The sequence below is a fragment of the Giraffa tippelskirchi genome, chromosome 11, assembly GCF_054371585.1.
Source record: "Giraffa tippelskirchi isolate mGirTip1 chromosome 11, T2T-mGirTip1v1.2.pri, whole genome shotgun sequence".
Taxonomy (NCBI): Eukaryota; Metazoa; Chordata; class Mammalia; order Artiodactyla; family Giraffidae; genus Giraffa; species Giraffa tippelskirchi.
In genome coordinates, this window is record NC_137285.1 from 104152211 (window position 1) to 104174017 (window position 21807).

Below are 21807 nucleotides of genomic sequence, written 5' to 3' on the forward strand. Positions count from 1 at the left end.
TCACTCTGGCAGGAGGCTGAGCAGGAGGGTGGCTGCAAGACTGGGGCTCCAGGAAAGCGGTCTGGGCCCCCGAGCTCAGCCGGTCCCCATAGCAGTCCAGAAGCATCAGGGCCATGCCATTGGTCCAGCCAAACCCCTCCTGGAGAGAAGTAAGGTCCATGGGACAAGACCCCTGGGGCAGGCCCCCAAGTCCTCTTATGGGTTGTGGGATCCCCACCTAGAGGCCCAGGGCCCCCCAGCCCCAGGGTTACCAGGGAGCACCGGTCGGACTCCTCCCTGGGATCCACCCTCCATGGAAGAAGCAGGCCCAGAGAGGGGAGGTCATGGTCAGTTATGGGGACAGCAGAGCCCCAAAGCTCCCTGGAGGATGTGGCCCACTCACCTGAACTTCATACTCCCCTCCACCACCTGGCTCTCCACCGTTGCTGATGTCATATTGAGGACAAGAGGATGAGCTTTAAGGTCAAGCCCTGCCCCAGCCCCCCAACACCAGACCTCTAGGGAAGCAAGAATTGGGAGCCCCTTACAGGGAGAGGCTGCTCTGGCCAGTGACTGAGCCCTGCAGTGCCCAAGAATGACCACTAGGTGCCGCCACTGCCCCTGGATGTGCTGGGCACGGGCTTTGAGAAACCCGACAATTCCCCATCTCACCCTGGGCAGGAGGACCCCAGGGACTGGGCTTATGGCCAGCTCACCTTCTCATACGTGGCTGACTTTTTGGAGTAGACATCAAAGTTGGTTCGGATCCAATTCTGGGCCAGCTGGAAAGCTACTTCCTGGGCTTTGGCTGAAGGAGACTTGGCCAGACCTAGACCCCACCCATGGCAGGACCCTGAATCTCCAGAGCCCCCATCCCAGGGGAAGCAGAGGCCTGAACCTTATTCTTCCAATGAGGGAAAGAGGCCCAGGTGCTAAGACCTCCTTCCTGGAACCAGAAGCCAAGCTGCTCTTAATCTAGGTTGGCTTAAAGAGAGCAGAGGGTTGGTTCCCCTGACAGGTGGGGGCAGGTGTAACTGTTTGCCGAGAGGCTGAGAGAGCAGGGAAGCTAGAGAAAGGCCGCTGCATCCTTTGTTCTCACCTTCCCAGTACCAGGCAGGCCGAGCCTCTACCCTCGTGGGGCTGAGGTGGGGTAGGCCCCTTCCCTGCCTCCCTACCTCTCTGATGACCAGGTCCTGCAGGTGGGGCCCAGGCACTGGGGAGTCCCATTGCTGGCCTGTCTTCTGGAGAGAGGTCGGGATTCCATACTGGTAAGTGAGGATCCGGCTGTCCTAGAAGGTTCCAGACATTATGGTGACTGTGGGTGGGGGCTGGACAGGGAGCCAAGAGGCTGGGCCCTCCTAAAGCCAGGTGACCCCTCCTGGGCCTTCTCTTCTTGGCTCACAGCCGCCCCCTTGTGGCCGAAGTGGGACCTGCGGGCTAATACACTTAGAGTCGGGGTGTGTGGCTGTACTTGCCAGAGGTCACAGGTCAGAGTCAGGGAGCAAGCAGGTGGTCCTGCCCCGGTGTAGCAGCCCACCATGCTGCCTCCTCACCTCCAGGTATTTCAGAGCTTTATCCACATCGTCCGGGTCAGAGAAGCAGCCAGCCCAGAGAGGAGCAAAGTTGGATGGGTCAAACTCAAGTTTCTTCTTTTTGTTCTCAAGGTCATAGTCAAACCAGGCCCCTTTGTCCTCATCCCACAGGACGTCCTTCAGGGCAGCCACGCGCTGGGCTCGCAGATTTCTGTACTTTGCGACTTCAGAGTCATTCCCTGGGGCAACACTGCCTTTAGACTAAGCCACAGGGCCCCCCGCCGCCCAGAGGGTCTAGTTTGGCCCCCTGTTGTCCTCCCCCTGGCTCAGACGCCCTGAGCACCAAGGGGCCATGCCTATGTGGAGCAGAGCCCTCCGCATTTCAGGCCTCTGGTACCGGGACTCCCCTGAGCACATGGTCCCTGGCAGCTCCCAGGACCTGCACCGGCCTGTCCCCAGGTTTGTCCTCATGGGGACACTGACCAGCTCTATGGATTCCCCTGGCTCTGAGGGGTCAAAGAGCAGGGAGAGGGAACGGAGGGGTTTGGATCTGTGGGGTAGGGTATCCTCTCCTAGGTCCTCTCAGTGAGAAAGGGAGGGACGCGGCTGCTTTGGGGGTGCTGGGTGAGGCCGGGGAGCTGGAGGTCCTCCCCTCACGGTCCTCCTTCCAGCTCCACTGCCAAGGCAGGGACCCGAGCTGGGCTAGCACCCTTCTTTCTCGCACCCTGCGGGCACGCGCACCCAGTCTGGAGTAGAAGTTGCTCATGAGCCCCTCCGCCTGGCACAGGAAGGCGTTGAGGTCAACTGGCACCAGCTTGCTGGTTTGGATGCTGCTGAGCGAATTGGGGTTCGGGCCTCCCACGAGCCAGCATGAGGAGAAGTCCCAGCCAGACTCGGCCCCAGCTTTGAGCTCGGCCAGCAGAGTGTCCCGGTTCCCTGTGAGGACAAGGCAGCAGCAGACGGGAGACCAGGGCCTGACACACAGCCCAGACCCACGCTCAGCCCCTTCTCTTCCTGCTGCTCACCTTCCGGCAAGGTGGCGGCCAGCTCTGCGTTTTTGCTGTAAGTCTCCGGCCTGGTGAGAGGAGAGCAGGGGGCCTGGCACTGTGGCTCTAGGCCCTCCATGCCCGTGCAGGAGGCCCAGCCACCTGGCTCAGCTGTCCCAGGGCTGCCAGCTCACTGTCTGAGAGGTGCGACTCAGTCCCCCACCCTCCTGCCCAGGGAAGCCCTGACACTCAAACCAGAGGGAACACACAACAGATTGAGAGGGTGGCAGGTGGGTCCTCACCTGGGGCCCCCATAAGGGAGTTCATAGCGATTCAGGATGTAGCTATTTCCCCCGGAGCTCACAGAGATGCTCTGTTCTTAGTCCAAAAGTCCAGCTCCAAGGCCAGGGTCTCAATGTGGTCCCTGGGGTGGAGCCGGGCACCGTCTCAGTCCAGGCACCAGGCCCCAGGAGGTCTCAGGAAGGGGGTGTGCAGGGCAGCACGGGGAGGGGTGCCCACCATAGGAAGGCGGTGTCATTCGTGTGGGCCATGTAGCGGTCCATCGTGAGGGTCAGGAGTGGGGGCTGGCTCTGCTGCAGGTAGTACACGTGGGCCCCGTTGGGGACATGTCCATACCTGCCGAAAGGAGGCCTGCTGACCGGCCTACCCGGCTGCCAGAGCCAAGACAAACCTGCCCCAGGCACCTGCTCCCCCCACCCTGGCTGGGGTGCCCACCCCACTTTACGTCTGCACCAGGTCCAGGAAGTTCTGCAGCATGCCCTTCACCGTCTTGGGCATCTCAGAGAGGAGCAGATCCTCCATCACCCAGTAGGAGTCCCTTGAGGGAGGACAGACATCTCAGGCATTGCCCACACCACCCTCTGCCCCACACACCTGGGCCACACCAGGGCACCCACCCCACTCAAGATGTCTTGCTGGCACTGGGCTCCCCTCCCCACCCCTCACCCTCTGGCAACCCCCTGGCTGCTCACCAGTAGTAGAACTCCACAAAGCGCCCACTGGGCACAATGAAGGGGTGTCTTGAGTAGATCAGCGAGAACTGCTCGGGGTGACTGAGGACCTCTGGCTTCCCCTGGAGTCAGGAGAGAGGACATGGGCACCCTGGGCCCATGTGGAGCAGAGGCTGGCAGCTCTGGCAGCCTGGGCTTGGGCTCTGGCACTGCTCAGCCATGTGGCCTTGGTCCAGGCCTGGGCCGTGGGGAGTCTGGTCTGCTGGTCCCCACCTGCTGGCCTCTACAATCCCAGAAGGAGCAACGGTGTGCAGGAGCCTGGACCCCTCAGCCCAGCACCCCAGTGCTCACCACACAGCAGCCGGTATTAGCAGCCAGCTGGTGGGAGATTCCTCTGGCTCCCGGTGCCACCCGAATCTCTGTGGCCACCGGGAAGCCAGGCCTAGGGGCTCAGGGCCCCCCAGTTCAGGCCCAGGCGTGGATGAAACCCCAACAGCTTTCTCCAGGGAGGCGGGTGTGGATGAGCATGCCCGGGGGAGAGCACGGCAGCGTCAGAGCAGGGCTCGCTGCTCTACATCAGGTGTTCATCCCCTCCCAGCCCTACACACGTGAGGGGGTTTAGTGCGAGAGAGGTCAGCCTGTCAGAGATTTGGAGGGGAGCAGAGGAAGGGGCTCAGGTTTTTCCCTTTAGGTGGGAGCTGGTGAGGAAGCAGCCCAAGCTGGCACATGCATGACCCTGGAGCACCGCTCTGTGCAGTGGGTGCCAGGGCCCTGGGGCCGAGCTGGAGGACAGGAGCTGTGCAGCCTTGGGCAAACGGCTGCCCTCTCTGAGCCTCAGACAAAGGGGAGAAAGTGCGTAACAGACCGTGCTGAGCACAGACCTGGGCCAGAATCAGCAGGAGCAATTATGGTTCCTGAGCAGAGGCCTGGCCTGAGGAGCTCAGGTAAGAGGGACCAGCAGGGGAGTGAACAGTCACCACGAGGTGTGAGGGGCAGGATGGGGCAGCTGGGGGTGGAGGATGAGCTCGGTCTGCCTAGGGGAGGCTGGGAGGTATTCTGGGAGGAGGTGAGGAGTTAGAAGTAGATGTTGCCCTCCTGCCTCTCAGAAGTTCTTTTTGGAGAGTCCTGTTCAAGGACTGTGTTCTCAGGAAATAGGTCCCAGTGTCTTGCTGGGTCCACGTCAGGTGTTTTCTGTTCATCCCCTCCCAGCTCTACACAGGTGAGGGCGTAGAGGGAACAGGATGGGCCTCAGGTGGCTCTCCGCTTCCCCACCTCCATCTCCCTCTGCCAGGCCCAGGGCTCTGATACCTTCTTTCCCAGCTTCTTCCAGAGTTGGTGCAGCTGCCCTGCCCAGGCTCGCAGCTTGGGGTCCAAGATCTTCTGCAGAAACGGGGCTGGAAGACCACTGGGCCCACAGGGTTGAGGGTGGCAGCCCTGAGCGAAGGCCCCTCTCCTGTTCCATGTCCAGGGTTGTACCTCTCTCTCCAGTCCTCGGGGGTCCAGGGCTGCAGCTCCTGCCCCACAGCCTGGAAGTGTTCTTGGACGAACACTTGCAGCTCCTGCAGCTGGATGCTGAGGTTGTGGGCCTGGGCCAGCTCGTGGAAACACCTCAGATCTTGGTCTGGGGGACAGGCAGCAGGGAGGGGTCAGTGGGACCCCAGGGAGCCTTCCCTGATCAGAGGCCCCTGCCTGCCTGGTCTTGCCCCTGCCTTTTGGTGGAAGGCTCAGGAGAAGGCGGGGCCCCCGGGGTTCTCACTTGGAGCTGAGGACAGTGGCATGTCCACAAACTGCTTATCATCCTGGTAGAGTTTGGCCATCTGAACTTGGTGCAGGAGCTCCCCATAGCAGTAAATCTGGCTGCAGGGAGAGTCGGGGAGGGGAGTCGGTCAGGTCACCACCAACAGGGGAGAAGGAAATGGGAGTCTGGGGCATGTTGACTGGGAGGGGCGAGGACTGTGTGTGTGCCAGGGCATGTGCACATGTGTTCCTGTGTGTGTGGGAGGGGTTTGTGGGGGGTGGTGACATCAGGGCTGAGAGAACACGGAGGGTCCTTGTGCAGTAAAGGACCTAAACAGTTGCCTGAGCCCAGCTCACTGGTTAATTAAAAACAGTATAGAAAACTGGGTGGACAAGAGGAGAGAGGGTGCTGCAGCTCAGAGCGTGTCCACATCAGGAGTTCCCTGCTCTACGCACGTGAGGTGGTTTTAGATCAGGGATTCGGACGGGAGGAGCGGAAGGGGCTCGGATCTGTTCTCACTGGGCCGGGGGGCTGGTGAGGAAGCAGCCCACTTTGGCACACAAGCCCCGAGGCATGGCTCAGGGGCGCTTTAATCAGCGATTGTGGGATGGGCCAGCTCTCTGTTCAGTGGCTCCGTGTGGACCCAAGTGGAAGGGCCTGTGGCAAAACCCTGTGAGTTGTTCTCAGTGGCAGTAACAAAAAGTTTGAACCAGGAAATTTCCAGATGCAGTGTATGATACACACCATATGGGAGAGGATCACTAGCTTGCTATTGGATATTGATGGAAACCTCTTCTATGATTGAAAAACACAAAATATTCTTGAAACCATGACATACCCATAATGCCTTGGGTGATGTCAGAGAAACGCTCTGATAAAGAAGGCAGTGCTCCGAGAGTTCCTTAATGATGGAAATGGTTCCCGCAGGAGCAGGCTGCTTGGGGAGTGCAAGTAGGTACTTTTTGTGTACAAGGGCAGGTGGCCTCACTTCCTGCAGGGCTGACTGGGGAAGCAACAGAGAAGCCACCAGGAGGGGCTCTGTGAATAGCTTTTTACTGACAAAGCAAAAACTTGGTCATTCACTGATGGCAGTTGCAAGAGGACAGACAGTATCTTGGTTGGAAAGCCACTGCACCCTAACTGCCTGATGGAGATCTTTGGAAAACGTAAGAACAAGCCAGTCCCGTGGGCTAAAGTGCAAGCTGTTTCCCTTGCAGTGGGGCTTCCCTGGTGGCTCAGACAGTAAAGAGTCCACCTGCAATGCAGGAGACCTGGGTTTGGTCCCTGGGTCGAGAAGATCCCCTGGAGAAGGAAATGGCAACCCACTCCAGTATTCTTGTCTGGGAAATCCCATGGACAGAGGAGCCTGGCAGGCTACAGTCCATAGGATCATAAAGAGTCAGCCACAGCTGAGTGACTAACACTTTCACTTACCTTGCAGTGATGGAAGAATTGAATGATGAAAGCCCCTATGTTTGGCTTTATATTGATTCATAGACATCAATGTGTTCTATTTTAATGCAATATTCAAATTCCCATAGTGTTTTCCATAGGACCATGCCACAAAAGGACATCATTTTTATACGCCAGTTTTCCATTGCCCTTCTGCCTGACCATATGGCCAGGCCATTGGCCACTGACCGAGAGTGGGCAAAAACCCAAACACAGTAACAAATGATATGTAACTCAGCCCACCAAGCTGATTTGGTTTTGTCTTCTTTGATAAGAGTGGCAGTCTTTCAAACAGTATGTTGTATGTTCACCTTGGAACTGGCATCCATAAACCAAGCAGTTCATTGTTGGTCAATCAAGAGCTGTTCATAGGGCACTTGCCTAGGTGACAATTGAATCTGGTAGTTCCTTAGGTGGTTTCAACATCGTTCCTAGGGGGAAAGAGTCTGCCTGCTCTTAAATACACTGAACAACTCTCCAATCCCCCAGGACATGGTGCTGCATAAACCATTTCCATTTTCTATGGAACTCCTCTGGGCATGTCCCTCCGTCAGAGCATTTTCCAATATCACCCAAGATAATATGGGCATTTCAGGTTTCAAGATTATCTTTTGACCTTCAGTCATAGGGAAAGCCTCAATTAATATCTGATAGCAAACTAGTAACTGCCTCTGCAGTTGAAATTCTTTAGTCCAAAGTCTCAGCTGGAAGGTACCCAAAGGCTTTTCCTGTAAGTCCCAGTCTGTGCTCTGCAGAAGAAGGCTACAATCTATGTGGCAATCTTATTGGTTCTCATTTGGAACATTCAATTAATATTGCTTGAGGCATGGCTTTACGGGTCTTCTGCTTTATAAGACTAGGCAGTGGAAACATTCCCCAGTCAGGCACAATTTCCATTCGCATTCCTGTAATACATTCAGGTAAAATAGATTCAGTCACTTCCCAATAGAACTGTTCAAACACCAATTTTCGTTCAAACTTTCATCTTAGTTGCACCAAACCTTGCATCCCTTACTGTGCACCTCTTAGAACTTCAGCAAGGTTTGGGTTTTGAGTACTAGGGAGGGTAAGTGTTCCTCGTCAATCATGACGTTCATTCCCATAAAACATTCGGGCGAAGGAGAAAAAATCCCTTGACATAAAGCCTGTTTAAATATTCCATTTTTTTTTCATACTACCTTTCACCTGCATCCCATCAACTCTTGCATTTCTATATCCTCTTAATCTGACTGTAGCCTCTTTTAGGTCCTCACCAGTGGCTTTTGGTACCTCAGTGCATGGGGTTCCCATGTCACAGAGTCCAGGAGCCTCCTCTGCCCTCTGAGCATTTTGCCCACTCCTATGCATCAGGCTTTGGGTCTCCAGGGTGCGATAGAGCTAAGGGACCCTGACCCAGCCATCAACCTTTATCTTGATTATATTTCAGCACCATTGCCCCAGCAGATTGGAGGTCAGTCTTCTTGTTGCTGTCTATGTCTTGCAGTTTTCCAAGCTGCTCCCAAGTAGGGTGAATAAAACAGGTTTGTCTAGGGCCTTTTCATTTTGGATGACCTGCAGGGGTTCCCCTTGGTTCAGTCAACCTCTAAGGATGCTGCATGAAAACCTTTCTTTTGACCCTATCCATCATAGTCCATGGGGTCACAAAGAGTCGGACACGAATGAAGCCACTTAGCGTGCACGCACGCATGGCTGCTTTATTCATCCCATTCCTTGAAAAGAAATCAGTCCTTTAACTCTCTCTCTTTTCTTCCTCTTTTGTTTTGCTTCCATCAATGTTTGCTTTATTTACTCCATTCTTCTTTTTTTTTTTTTCCAGTCATGCAGCAGGGCTTGCAGGATCTTAGTTCTCCCACCAAGGCTCGAACCCGTGCCCTTGACACTAAAAGTGCAGATCCTAACTACTGTACTGCCAAGGAATTTCTTATTCACCCCATTTTTTTTTTGAATTTTATTTATTTACTTATTTTGGGCTCTGCTGGGTCTTTGGTGCTAGTTTCAGAGCATGGGCTCTAGGGCTCTCGGGCTCAGTATTTAAGGCCCACAGGCTCAGTTGTTCCGTAGCATGTGGGACCTGCCCAGACCAGGGATCAAACCTGTGTTCCCTGCATTGGAAGGTGGATTCTTAACCACTGGACCACCAGGGAAGTCCTCACCCCATTCTTAATAACTATTTCAAAATGCCTATCCTGCTGGGACGAGACCATTGGCTCTGTCCTCTGTCTATCACATTCTCTTATCACATTCTCTTGGGAATCAGTTTCATTTTCTTCATTATTTGTTGTTTCAGAATAATTTTTTCCTTTGGAAATGGCTCTGGGGCTAGTGGCTGCACATCAGGGCAGCCAGAAGCAGGATCTTCCCCAACACACTCTGTTAGCAGAGGCCCTGGGACCAGAGGCTGTGTTTAGGACTGACCAGAATCTTAGTTTGGCTTATCTCTCACTTTCATTTTTGCTATTCTAGATGACAATAACCAAGAAATTCTATTTTTTATTTTTTCCTTCTTATTTTACATTTTCTTATGCATTTGGTTAGCTAATACCCCAAGAGTATTCTCCATCAGCTCTAACTTCCATTGGTAACTTTTACCTGCAGTAACTGATCACAACAAAACTGCTATTTTGAACACATGGGTGACCCTGTGGTCATCCAGGAATCAAAAGATGCTTGTTCCCTGCCCTTTCATCTTGTACTTTCCAAACCACGTGTTTTAGTGAGACAAGATCATCCTAGCAAATCACACATGTTCTGACAACAATTATAATATTGCAATAAAATCCTATCACTAAGAGTTAGATTGGACGCCACTCCCAGGTCAAAGCTATAGTCCCCAACAAGATTGCCCTCACTCCCAGCACCAGTTATAAGTTCAGGGGTCCCGAAGTTTCCACCACTTCTGACCACTGGGTACAAGTTCAGGGGTTCCCATGAGAATTTGCTAGAATTAAAGTTTTACTGATTCACAAGAATGGTTCACAGAACTCAAAAAAGCACTATACTGTGATTGCATTACAGTTATCATAAGGGTACAAGTCAGGACTGGCCAAATGAAGACACATATAGGACAAGGTCTGGGAGAGTCCTGAACACAGGGCTTGTGTCCTCTCCCCATAGAATCAGGACACTTCAACCTCCTGGCACATTGAAGTGTCAACCAAATATGAGGCTGCCCTGAACTTTGGTGTCCAAAGTTTTTCCTGGGGTTTCACTGTATAGGTGCGTGCCAGCATGTACGCTAAGTCACTTCAGTCACGTCCGACTCTTTGCGACCCTATGGACCGTATGTAGCCCACCAGGTTCCTCTGTCCATGGGATTCTCCGGGCAAGAATACTGGAGTGGGTTGCTGTGCCCTCCTTCAGGGGATCTTTCCAACCTAGGGGTCTAACCTGTGTTCTTACGTCTCCTGCATAGGTAGGTGGGTTCTTTACCACTAGCACCACCTGGGAAGCCCCATTGCCTGGGTATGATTGATTAAATCATCAACTGTGTGATTAAACCCAATCTTCTGCCCCCTTCCTTCTCCAGAGGTTAAGAGGTAGGCTGGTATCAGGTACCCCAAAGCCCCAATCCCCTAATCACTTCATCTTCTAACATGACCTATCCTATTTTAGTCATCTGATTAGCATGACCCATCTAGGGACTCACTATGAGTCACCTCACTCATAGAAGCTATTAGAGCTTAATCTGAATACCAAAGACACTCCTGTCACTTGGGAAATTTCCAAGATGGTAAAAGTTGTGTTCCAGGAACTCAGGACAAAGACTGGACAAATTCTTTGTTATACAAGTTGTTTGTGCAGTGAACAGTTGACTTAGCAGATTGACTGTGTTCACACCCTGTACATTTCAAAGACAGTCTGATACATGCCTAAGAGATACTCTCTAAGCTCCTGGGGCCCTACCTGATAAATTTTTGTTTACTGGGACCTTGGACCATGCCAGATATTTTATCCTATTAATGTGATTTAAGGTGGGGGCTGAGGGCCACCCATTATCATTTTGACCTTTAGAGACCTGGAGAATGAGTAACTACGGGCGCCGTGAGGATACATTACATCCCTGTTACTGATCCCCAGTAAAAATTCATGGATGCCAAGGCTTCCTGGCTGGGCATGCCTCGTGTGTATTAAACTGTAACAGTGAATATAAACATTTGGTGAGTACTAGTGGAAGATATGGGATTCCCAGATGGCTCAGTGGTAAAGAACCTGCCTGCCAATGCAGGAAACATGGGTTCAATCCCTGGGTTGGGACGATCCCCTGGAGAAGGACATGGCAATCCAATCCTGTATTCTTGCCTGGAAAACCTCATGGACAGAAGAGTCTGATGGGCTCCAGTCCATGGGGTCACAAAAGTCAGACATGACTTAGAGACTAAAACACAGCAACTATCACCATGGAACTTCTATTATTACTTTTCTTGCTTGTTATGCAATAATAACCTGAATAATAACCTTCATGGACCTCATTTTTCTTGTTCACTGCTGCAAGCCAGGAGGCATAGCAAGAACTCAATAAACCCAAGATGAAGGGAGAGTGGCTGCCCTGTGAGTCCCAGAGGCAGGATGGGGTTACTCATCCCTGCTATTTGGAGAGATGGAAACTGTGCCTTTGGAAAGAGGTTTGGTCATGGAGGTCAGAGGTCAACCCAGGGGGTCCTTACAGGTCCTTGCTCCCACTCTCACATCCAAGGCAGGGGACTTGAGCAGAAAGTTTCCCAAACAACCCTGAGAAAAGGCTTGCACAGTTCAAGGAGCAGCTAGAAGGGAGGGCAGAGGGAGGGAGCCCTCCCTGGGTGTCAGGGTCCTGGCCTGTGTCCAGCCACCCACAGGCCGCCGCATCTCTTCCCGGCACTGGGGGTCAGTGCCCAGCACAGAGCCTGAGACCTGATCTCCTTCCCTTCCCTCCTCTCTGGAGGGCTGACCCCGACCGATGCTTGAGCTCTCCTCCCGGCCCTCCAGACCTGGCCTTCCAGCTGCATCCCCAGCTGCCTTCTTCGCTCCTACCTTTCACAGGGTGGGGGCCGTGCCTCCTGGGACCCCAGCCCCAACCCCAGCAGGAGCGGCAGACGCAGCCCCCAGGTCCTCCCCTGCATGACAGCTGTGGCTGCGGCCAAACAGGAGTGCCAGGTGCCTCCTGCTAGCCGGGGCACAGCCTGTTCACCTCACCCGCCCACCCAGGGCAACCAAAGTCCAGGACTGAGGCGTGGCCACCCAAAGAGCTGGACCACACAGACTGCTCTCCGCTCCTGATCTCAGCTCACAGGGGCTGCCCCTGCCCCCCGACTTTGTCTTTTCCTCCCCTTCCATTTCTCAGCCTCAACTGGTGCCTCCTGCTCAGGCCCTTCCCGCAGAGGCCGGGTGAGTGTGGAGAGATGGGACGAAATTTGGCCACACATCTGTGACCCAGATACCAGTCCCTTTCGTGGCCTGGAGGCTCCCACCTCAGGGGGTTACCATTTCCTTTAACATTTCAAACAGAAGGGCTCAAGATTCTGTCCCAGGTACAGTGTGAAAGCCCGGGACCCTTGCGATTATCTACCAGGAAGGCTGTGGGAGTACAGGTGGGAGGAAGACCCACCATACTGGGGACATTTGCTGTGGGTGTTGAAGATGACATAGGAGTTTGCCAAGGGAATGGACTGGAGACCATTCCGGTGTTGGCAGTGGCAGGGCAGCTGCAAGAAGCTCAGCCTGGCCGGAGAGAACCGGGGTTGGTGCAGGGGAGGGAAGTAAGGCAAGGCCAGAGGGATGTGTTGGCACCGGCCTGTCGGGGACCTTTGCCAAAGCCAAGGAGGCAGCGGGTTCCAGTGAGGGAGCTGGCAGAGAAGCCCATGAGCTGAGGCAGCAGGATTTGATCTGCTGTAGGAAGCTCCCCCCTCGGCACCAGGACAGGGAATTAAGGGGGAGGGGTGGGAAGGGGCGGGTAAGGAGGCGGCAGCCAGACCCAGGACCCATGCCTCCGGCCTGAAATGATGGAGGGTCGGGTGGGGTAGGAAGGTGGTGCTGCCAGCCAGCACCGCCTGAGTTTAGTGCTCATGTAGCCTTTGCTTTGCAACTCGGGCTCGCTGCCCAGAGCTGTGGTGCCTGCTCGGTGTCCGCCCCCAGACGGGGTGGCCAGGCCTGTGCTTGCCCTTGCCAGCGCCCTGTCCCTCCCACCCCAGCGGTCCTCTGCTCTGCGGGTTCGCCCACCTCCTTCCTGGCACTCAGGCCTCCAGACGCTGTATGCTCCCTTCCGCCCTTGCTTCCTTCTTTCTTTCCTTGAAAGTTTTTTCTCGTCATTAAATAGACACAGCATAAATACAAGCCATTTCAACCGTTTTTAAGTGCACAATTGGATTTACATTACATTCACGATGTCTGGCAACTATCACCATTATTTATTTCCAAGCCTTTTTGTTTATATCATCCCAAACACACACTTTATAACCTTTAAGCAATCACTCCTCAATCCTCTCTCCCCACCACCCCTGGAAACCACTATTTCACTTTCTGTCTCTATGCATTTACCTATTCTAGATGCTTTATGTAAGTGGAATCATACAGTATTTGTCATTTCATTAGCATGTTTTCAAAGTTAGTCTATGTTGTAGCATATATCTGAATTTCCTTCCTTTTTTTTTTAAGCTGAATAACATTTCATTGTATGTCTAGACCGCATTTTCTTTTAGAAATGAGTGTATTTGGGGGAATTCCCTGGCAATCCAGTGGTTAGGACTTGAGCTTTGTCTGCCCACGACGGGCCTGGGTTTGATCCCTGGTTGGGGAATTAAGATCCTGTAAGCCTAGCAGAGCTACCAAAGCAAAACCAAACAGCAAAGAAAAGTAGAGATGCGTATACTTTTTAAACATTTACTTTATTGAAGTTGATTTACAACGTTGTGTTAATTTCTGCTATATAGCATAGTGAGTCAGTTATACATATAAAAATATTTTTTCTTATTTTTTTCCATTTGGTTTATCACAGGATATTGAATGTAGTTCCCTGGGCTATACAGTAGGAGCTTGTTGTTTCTCTGTTCTACATGTAATAGTTTGCATCTGCTAATCCCAGATGCCCAATCCATCCTTCTCCTCGGCAACCCCAAGTCAGTTCTCTATGTCTGTGAGTCTGTTTCTGTTTCATAGATAAGTTCGTTTGTAGACCACATTTTCTTTAACCATTTGTCTGTCGTCGAACATTTGGTTTACTTTTACTTTTTGGCTATTGTGACTAATGCTGCTATGAACATGAGCATACAAATATCTGTTCCTGTCCTTGCTTTCAGTTCTTTTGAGTATGTATATAACTGTGGAGTTGCTGGATCATATGGTCAATCTATGTTTAATATTTGAGGAGATGTCAGATTGTTTTCCACAGCAAGTGAAGTTTATATATTCCCACCCTCGAGGCAGGATGATTCCATTTCCTCCACATTCTCCCAGCACTTGTTACTTTCTGTTTGTTTGTTTGTAATAGCCACCCTAAGGGGTGTGCGGTTATGTCTCATTGTGGTTTTGATTTGTATTTCCCTAATGATCACTGACGCTGAGCATTTTTTATGTGCTTATAGGCTGTTTGTTTATCTTCTTTGGAGAAACGTTTATTCAAGTTTTTTGACCTTAAAAGTTTGTAGTAAGCTTTGAAATCAGGAAGTGTTAGTTCTCTGACTTTGTTCTTGTTTTTCAAGATGGTTTTAGTTATTTAGGGTGTCTTTCAATTCCATATGAATTAGAAGATCACCTTGTCCATTCCTGCAGAAAATGCTGTTGGAATTTTGATAGGAATTGTGTTGTATCTGTAGATCCCATTAGGTATTCAGGATATCTTAACAATATTAAGCCTTCTTACTCCCAAACACTGGATGCTTCTGCATCCATGTAGATCTTAGATTCAGCAATGCTTTTTGGTGTTCAGTATACAGGTCTTTCATCTCCTTGGATAAACTTATTCCTGAGTATTTTATTCTTTTAGTTACTATTTTTAATGGGATTCCTTTTCAAGTTTCTTTTTCAGTTTGTTCTTTGCAAATGTATTGAAATTCAATTGATTTTTTTGTGTTATCTCATACCCCGCAGCTTTATTGAATCTGCATATTAGATCTAGTAGCTTTCCTATGGATCCTTTGGGATTTTCTATATGTAGAATCACATCATTTGTGAATAGAATATTCTTCCTTTCCAATTTGAGTGACTTCCATTCCTTCCCCCCACCCACCCGCCGCCCCCCGTTACTCTGGTTAGAACTCTGGAACTGCGTTGGATAGCAGTGGTGAAAGTGGACATCTTTGTCTTGTTCCCTGATTTAGGGGGAAAGTTTTCAGTTTTTCACCATGAGTATGCTGCTAGATGTGGGTTTTTCATAAATTCCCTGTATTGTACTGAGGAAATTTCCTTCTATTTCTAGCTTTTAGGTTTTTTTTTTTTTAAATTCATGGATGGGTGTTCAGTTCAGTCACTGAGTCTGTCCAATTCTTTTCGACCCCATGGACTGCAGCACGTCAGGCCACCCTGTCCATCACCAACTCCCAGAGCTTGCTCAGACCCATACCCTCCGAGTTGGTGATGGGTGTTAGATTTGGTCAAATGGCTTTTCTGCATCAATTAATGATCAAGTGGGTTTTTTCCTCCAACTTCTCTGGTGGCTCAGGGGTAAAGAATCTGCCTGCCAGTGCAGGAGACACAGGTTGGATCCCTGGGTCAGGAAGATCCCCTGGAGGAGGAAATGGCAGTCCATTCCAGCTTTCTTGCCTGGGAAATTCCAGGGACAGAGGAGCCTGGTGGGCTACATGCAAGTCCATGGAGTTGCAAAGAGTTGGACACCACTTAGTGACTAAAACAACTAGTAATGTTACACGTACTATTAATGTACTATCGGTGTTACACTGAGTAAGTTTCTTATGTTGAAGCACTCTCACGTTCTTGGGGCAAATCTCACTTGCAATGATGTATAATCCTTTAAATATGCTGTTGGATTTGGTTTGCTAGTATTTTGCTGAGGATATTTTCATCATGTGCGTAGAGGATATTGGATCATAATTTTCTTGTGATCTCTTTATTTGGCTTAGGCGTCAGGTAATGCTGATCGCATAGAAGGAGTTAGGACATGTTTTCTCCTCTTCTGTTTTTGGAAGAGTGTGAGAAAAGACAGGTGTTAATTCTTTAAATGTATGGTAGAGTTCACCACTGAAGCCCTTGTTCTTGGAACGTATTAAGGTTCTCCAGAAAAACAAACAAACCAAAAGAAAAAAGAAAAAGAAAACAGGGAGATACGAGAGGGGGAGAGAAAGAATTTATTTTAAGGAATTTGCTTACATGATGAGGGAGGCTGGCAAGTCCAAAATCTGCAAGATAGGCCGGCAGGCTGGAGACCCAGGGAAGGAGTGCAGTGCAGGTCCACAGACTCTCTGCTGGTAGAATTCTCTCTTTTTCCAGGGAGGTCGGTCATTTTTCTATTCAAGCCTTCAACTAATTGAGGGTAATTACCTTATGGAGGGTAATTTACTCAGTGTCTACTGATTTAAAGGTTAATCTCACCTAAAAAATATATTCACAGAAACATCTAGAATAATCTTTGACTTAATATCAGGGTACCTTGGCTAAGCCAAGGTGACACCTAAAATAACTATCAGATAGAGTTTTATATGTTGGATGGTTTTAAGTTATAATCTCAAAGCATAGACATTACTTTGCCGACAAAGGTCCGTCTAGTTAGTTCAGTTCAGTCGCTCAGTTGTGTCCGACTCCTTGTGACTCCGTGGACTGTAGCACGCCAGGCTTCCTTGTCCATCACCAACTCCTGGAGCTTGCTCAAACTCATGTCCATCGAATCAGTGATGCCATATAACCATCTCATCCTCTGTCGTCCCCTTCTCCTCCTGCCCTCAATCTTTCCCAGCATCAGGGTCTTTTCCAAGGAGTCAGCTCTTCGCATCAGGTGGCCAAAGTATTGGAGCTTCAGCATCAGTCCTTCCAATGAATATTCAGGACTGATTTCCTTTAGGATTGACTGGTTGGATCTCCTTGCAGTCCAAGGGACTCTCAAGGGTCTTCTCCAACACTGCAGTTTAAAAGCATCAATTCTTCAGCTCTCAGCTTTCTTTATGGTCCAACTCTCACATCCACAGATGATGACTGGAAAAACCATAGCTTTGACTAGGCGGACCTTTGTCAGCAAAGTAATGTCTCTGCTTTTTAATATGCTGTCTAGGTCTGTCATAGCTTTTCTTCCAAGGAGCAAGTGTCTTTTAATTTCATGGCTGTAGTCACCATCTGCAGTGATTTTGGAGCCCCCCTAAAATAAAATCTCTCACTGTTTCCATTGTTTCATCTGTTTGCCATGAAGTGATGGAACCAGATGCCACAATCTTTGTTTTTTGAATGTCTAGTCAAAGCTATGGTTTTTCCAGTAGTCATCTGTGGATGTGAGAGTTGGACCATAAAGAAAGCTGAGCACTGAAGAATTGATGCTTTTGAACTTTAGTATTGGAAAACACTCTTGAGAGTCCCTTAAACTGCAAGGAGATCAAACCAGTCAATCCTAAAGGAAATCAGTCCTGAATATTCATTGGAAGGACTGATGCTGAAGCTGAAGGTCCAATACTTTGGCTACCTGATGTGAAGAACTGACTCACTGGAAAAGACCCTGATGCTGGGAAAGATTGAAGGCAGGAGGAGAAGGGGAGGACAGAGGATGAGATGGTTGGATGGCATCACCGATTTGATGGACGTGAGTTTGAGCAAGCTCCGGGAGTTGGACAAGGAAGTCTGGCATGCTGCAGTCCTTGGGGTCACAAAGAGTCGGACATGACTGAGCGACTAAACTGAACTGAACAACTTGTTATAAGTCTGTTCAGATGTTCTGTTTCTTGGGTCAGTTTAGGTATCTTGTGTGTTTCTAGAAATTTGTCCATTTCATCTAGGTTATCTTATTTGTTGGCATACCTTATTTGTTATTCATAGTATTTATTTTTGTAAGGTCTATAGTAATGTCCTCATTTCATTTCTGATTTTAGTGATTTGTGCCTTCTGTCTTTTGTTTTACTTTGTCAATGTTTTGTTCTAGTAAAAATTTTGTCAATTATTTTTAAAGAACCAATTTTTTAAAAATTATTATTTAAAAAATTTTTTATTTATTTATTGGCAAGGAGGTGTGTTGAGAGGGAGGAACCTGTCCCCTCCCTGGCAGTCATACCTCATCCTGGAAGATTGGAAAAAAATGTCACTGGGTCCCGGTCACTGTGGAAATGCACACCAAGAGGATCAACACCAGGCTGTGTGCCTGCGGGTCTGGCAATGAGTCCCTGCTGCCCAGGGATCCCATGCGTCCTGCTCACTCAACTGCCAATTGTCCTATCTCTTTTCTTTTTAAATGTGGACATTTGCAGCTTCCCTGGTGGCTCAGTTGGTAAAGAATCCACCTGCAATGCAGGAGACCTAGGTTCAATCCCTGGGTCAGGAAGATCCCCTGGAGGAGGAAATGGCAATCCACTCCAGTATTCTTGCCTGGAGAATCCCATGGACAGAGGAGGGCTGCAGTCCATGGGGTCAAAAAGAGTCCCACACGACTGAGCTATAAATTTCCCTCCAAGGACTGCCTTTGCTTCATCCTATAAATTTTGGTGTGCTGTGTCCTTGTTTTATTCATCTGTAAGGATTTTCTAATTTCCCTCATATTTTCTTCTTCGATTCTTTGATTGTTTAAAAGTGTGTTATTTAATTTCCACGTTTGTGGAAGCAGTTTTTGTTTCTGTTACAGTGTTTTTATTTCAAGCATTTATTTTTAATTCTTTTTAAGAATGTTCATCTCTCTGCTTACGTGACCCATCTCGTTCTTGCAACTTTACTTCTTCCGTTAGAGCCCTTAGCATATTAATCATATTGTTGTTTAGTCGCTAAGTCATGTCTGACTCTTTGCAACCCCATGGACTGTAGCCTGCCAGGTTCCTCTGTCCATGGGATTTTCCAGGCAAGAGTACTGGAGTGGGTTGCTATTTCCTTCTCCAGGGGATCTTCCCGACCCAGGGATCAGACCCACATCTCTGGCATTAGCAGGTGGATTCTTTACTGCTAAGCCACTAGGGAAGCCCAGAGTTGTTTTTGAATCCCTGATCTAATAGTTCCAACATCCTTGTTATATCTGAATCTGATTCTGGTGCTTTCTCTGTTTCTTCAAACTGGTTTTTCTCTTTTCTTTTAGTATGCTTTGTAATTTTTTGTTGAAACCTGGACATGGTATACTGGGTAAAAGAAACCTAATAGTTACTCCTGTAGAAGTTTTGACTTGCAAGTTTTTGCTCTGGTAAGTTGCGATTCTCTGTATCCACCTGTCTCTCTGATTTGAGGGCTATCAATTTGCCCTGTTACCTCAATCTCTGACAAATCTGAGAGTTGTTAATTTTCAGTGTTGTTAAAACAGAGTGATGACTTCCAAGTTCCTTATGTGCTGGCCTAGAAACTGGAAACTCTTGTTTGGTTTTTCAAAAAAATAATTTCTCTATATCCTTTATTTGGTGCAACATTATCATGTATTTCTTTTTAAAAAACATATAAAGGAGTCTGGATGTTATTCTTTTTTAAATTTATTTATTTTTTAATTGAAGGATAATTGCTTTACAGAACTTTATTGTTTTCTGTCAAACATCAACATGGATGTTATCTTTTTAAAATTAAATTAATTAATTATATTTTTGGCTGCGCTGGGTCTTCACGGCTGTGCACAGCTTTCTCTAGTTGTGGAGAGCGGGGCTGCTCTCCAGTTGCGGTGTGTGGGTTTCTCACTGCAGTGGCTTCTCTTGTTGGTTCTAGAACATACAGGCTTCAGTAGTTGCGGAGCATGGGCTTATTTGCCCGACGGCACATGGGATCTTCCCAGGTCCAGGATCCAACCCATGTCCCCTGCAAGCAGATTCTTAACCACTAGACCACCAGGGGAGTCCTATACTTTACTTCTTTAAGTATTTTACCTCCTTGAACATATTTATAGTGGTCACTTTGAAGTTTTCACTTTTAAATCTACATTTGTTCACTCTTACAGGCAATTTCTCTTCTCTGCTTTGTGTGCATGTGTGATGCTTGTGTCTTTGCCTGTCTCATAATTTTTGTTGTTGTTGTTGTTGGGAAATGGACATTTAGGATAAGATAGCAAATCGGGAAACTGTCTCCCTTTCCCCCAACCAGGGCTTGTTATTGTTATCTGTATGTGTGTGTGTGGAGTGACTGCCTAGTTTATTTTAGTGAAGGCTATTTCCCTCCCTTGGTGTGAAGCATATGTTGCTTCTAGGGGGCTCAGCTTTGATTATACACTTAGTAACCCTGGGATGACAGTGATCTTCCTCTCTTTCCCTGAGTACATTCAGCTGATAAAATAACTGCTGGCTGATTGCTCTATTTTAAAAAATCTCTAAAGACCTAAAATGATCTAGACTAATGCATTCAAATTTGAACTCCCTTGAAGGGCTAGTTTAGGAGGGCAGTGTTTGACACTGTCCTGATTCCACTTCTTAGCTCTTGTGGCCCCTCGTTTCAGGGACCCCAGGCTGGGTGATTTTAAGCATTTGCAAGCATCTCAGCAAAACAATAAAGCATTTGGACTATGTGGGAGGCCTGGTTGTGAGGGGCGTGGGGTTGGGGTTCGTGGGGAAGGAGACTAGGTCTGATCCACGGTGCAGCATTTCCACCTTATTAAATGTTCCAGGAGGGACCCAGGGCCCAACCATGACCTCCAGGTCCTTACCCTGCCCCCCACTCCACTATGACCAAGGACTGGGCTGGGGGAAGGGAGAGGGAGGGGGTGGGCTCTCCAGGGATAAAGGATCAAGGGGCAGGAGAAGGTAGGGACTCGTGTGGGGGTTGAATTGGCAGGAGCTGCAACCAGATGGGGACTTGAAGGCCCATCACTCTGGCAGGAGGCTGAGCAGGAGGGCAGCTGTGAGGCAGTGGGGCTCCAGGAAAGCGGTCTGGGCCCCCGAGCTCAGCCGGTCCCCATAGCGGTCCAGGAGCATCAGGGCCACACTACTGGTGCAGCCAAACCCCTCCTGGAGAAAGGTAAGGTCCGTGGGACAAGACCCCTGGGGCAGGCCCCCAAGTCCTCTTATGGGTTGTGGGATTCCCACCTAGAGGCCCAGGCCCCCCCAGCCCCAGGGTTACCAGGGAGCACCGGTCGGACTCCTCCCTGGGATCCACCCTCCATGGAAGAAGCAGGCCCAGAGAGGGGAGGTCATGGTCAGTTATGGGGACAGCAGAGCCCCAAAGCTCCCTGGAGGATGTGGCCCACTCACCTGAACTTCATACTCCCCTCCACCACCTGGCTCTCCACCGTTGCTGATGTCATATTGAGGACAAGAGGATGAGCTTTAAGGTCAAGCCCTGCCCCAGCCCCCCAACACCAGACCTCTAAGGGAAGCAAGAATTGGGAGCCCCTTACAGGGAGAGGCTGCTCTGGCCAGTGACTGAGCCCTGCAGTGCCCAAGAATGACCACCAGGTGCCGCCACTGCCCCTGGATGTGCTGGGCACGGGCTTTACGAAATCTAACAATAAATTCCCCCATCTCACCCTGGATGGAAGGACCCTGGGAGACTGGGCTCAGGGCCAGTTCAACTTCTCATACATGGCTTTTTTTTTTTTTTTTTTTAGTCTTTTTCTGTTTTTTGTTTAATTTTTATTTTATATTGGAGTATAGTTGATTAACAATGTATCTATTCTTTTTTCAAGTTCTTTTCCCATTTAGGTTATTACAGAGTACTTAGCAGAGTTCCCCATGATATACAGCAGGTGCTTGTTGGTTATCTATTTTATCTATTTATTAAAAACTGGAGTATAATTGCTTTACAATGTTGTGTTTCAGCTTACATATACCTACTCTCTCTAGAGCCTCCCTCTCATGTCACCCCTCCAAATCTCACCCCTTTAGGTCATCACAGAGCTGAACTTCCTGTGCTATACAGCAGCTTCCCTCCAGCTATCTATTTTACACATGGTACTGTACATATATCAATGCTACTCTCTCGATTTGTCTCATCTTCTCCTTCCCTCCCTGTGTCCACAAGATCGTTCTCTATGTCTGCATCTCTATACCTGCCTTGCCAATAGGTTCATTAGTGCCACTTTTCTAGATTCCATATATATGTATTACTATATGATATTTGTTTTTCTCTTTGACTTACTTTAC

General features: G+C 49.4%; 1 protein-coding gene and 1 long non-coding RNA gene across 2 annotated transcripts in view; one reads left to right on the top strand and one right to left on the bottom strand.

Annotated features, from left to right (window-relative positions):
• Window positions 1–11754, bottom strand: TREH (trehalase). Its single transcript, XM_081541154.1, is given in 17 exon segments — window positions 1–40; window positions 42–139; window positions 383–438; window positions 698–810; window positions 1159–1268; window positions 1533–1750; window positions 2253–2447; window positions 2537–2586; window positions 2800–2869; window positions 2872–2921; window positions 3017–3133; window positions 3243–3335; window positions 3490–3590; window positions 4777–4873; window positions 4945–5089; window positions 5225–5325; window positions 11666–11754. Coding segments are annotated over 17 exon segments (1743 nt in total).
• Window positions 11140–21807, top strand: part of LOC145526160 (uncharacterized) — a 25074-nt gene continuing 14406 nt past the window's right edge. Inside the window, exon 1 of the long non-coding RNA XR_014068724.1 lies at window positions 11140–11280. This is a non-coding gene — a long non-coding RNA (uncharacterized LOC145526160). The remainder of the gene's footprint in view (window positions 11281–21807) is intronic.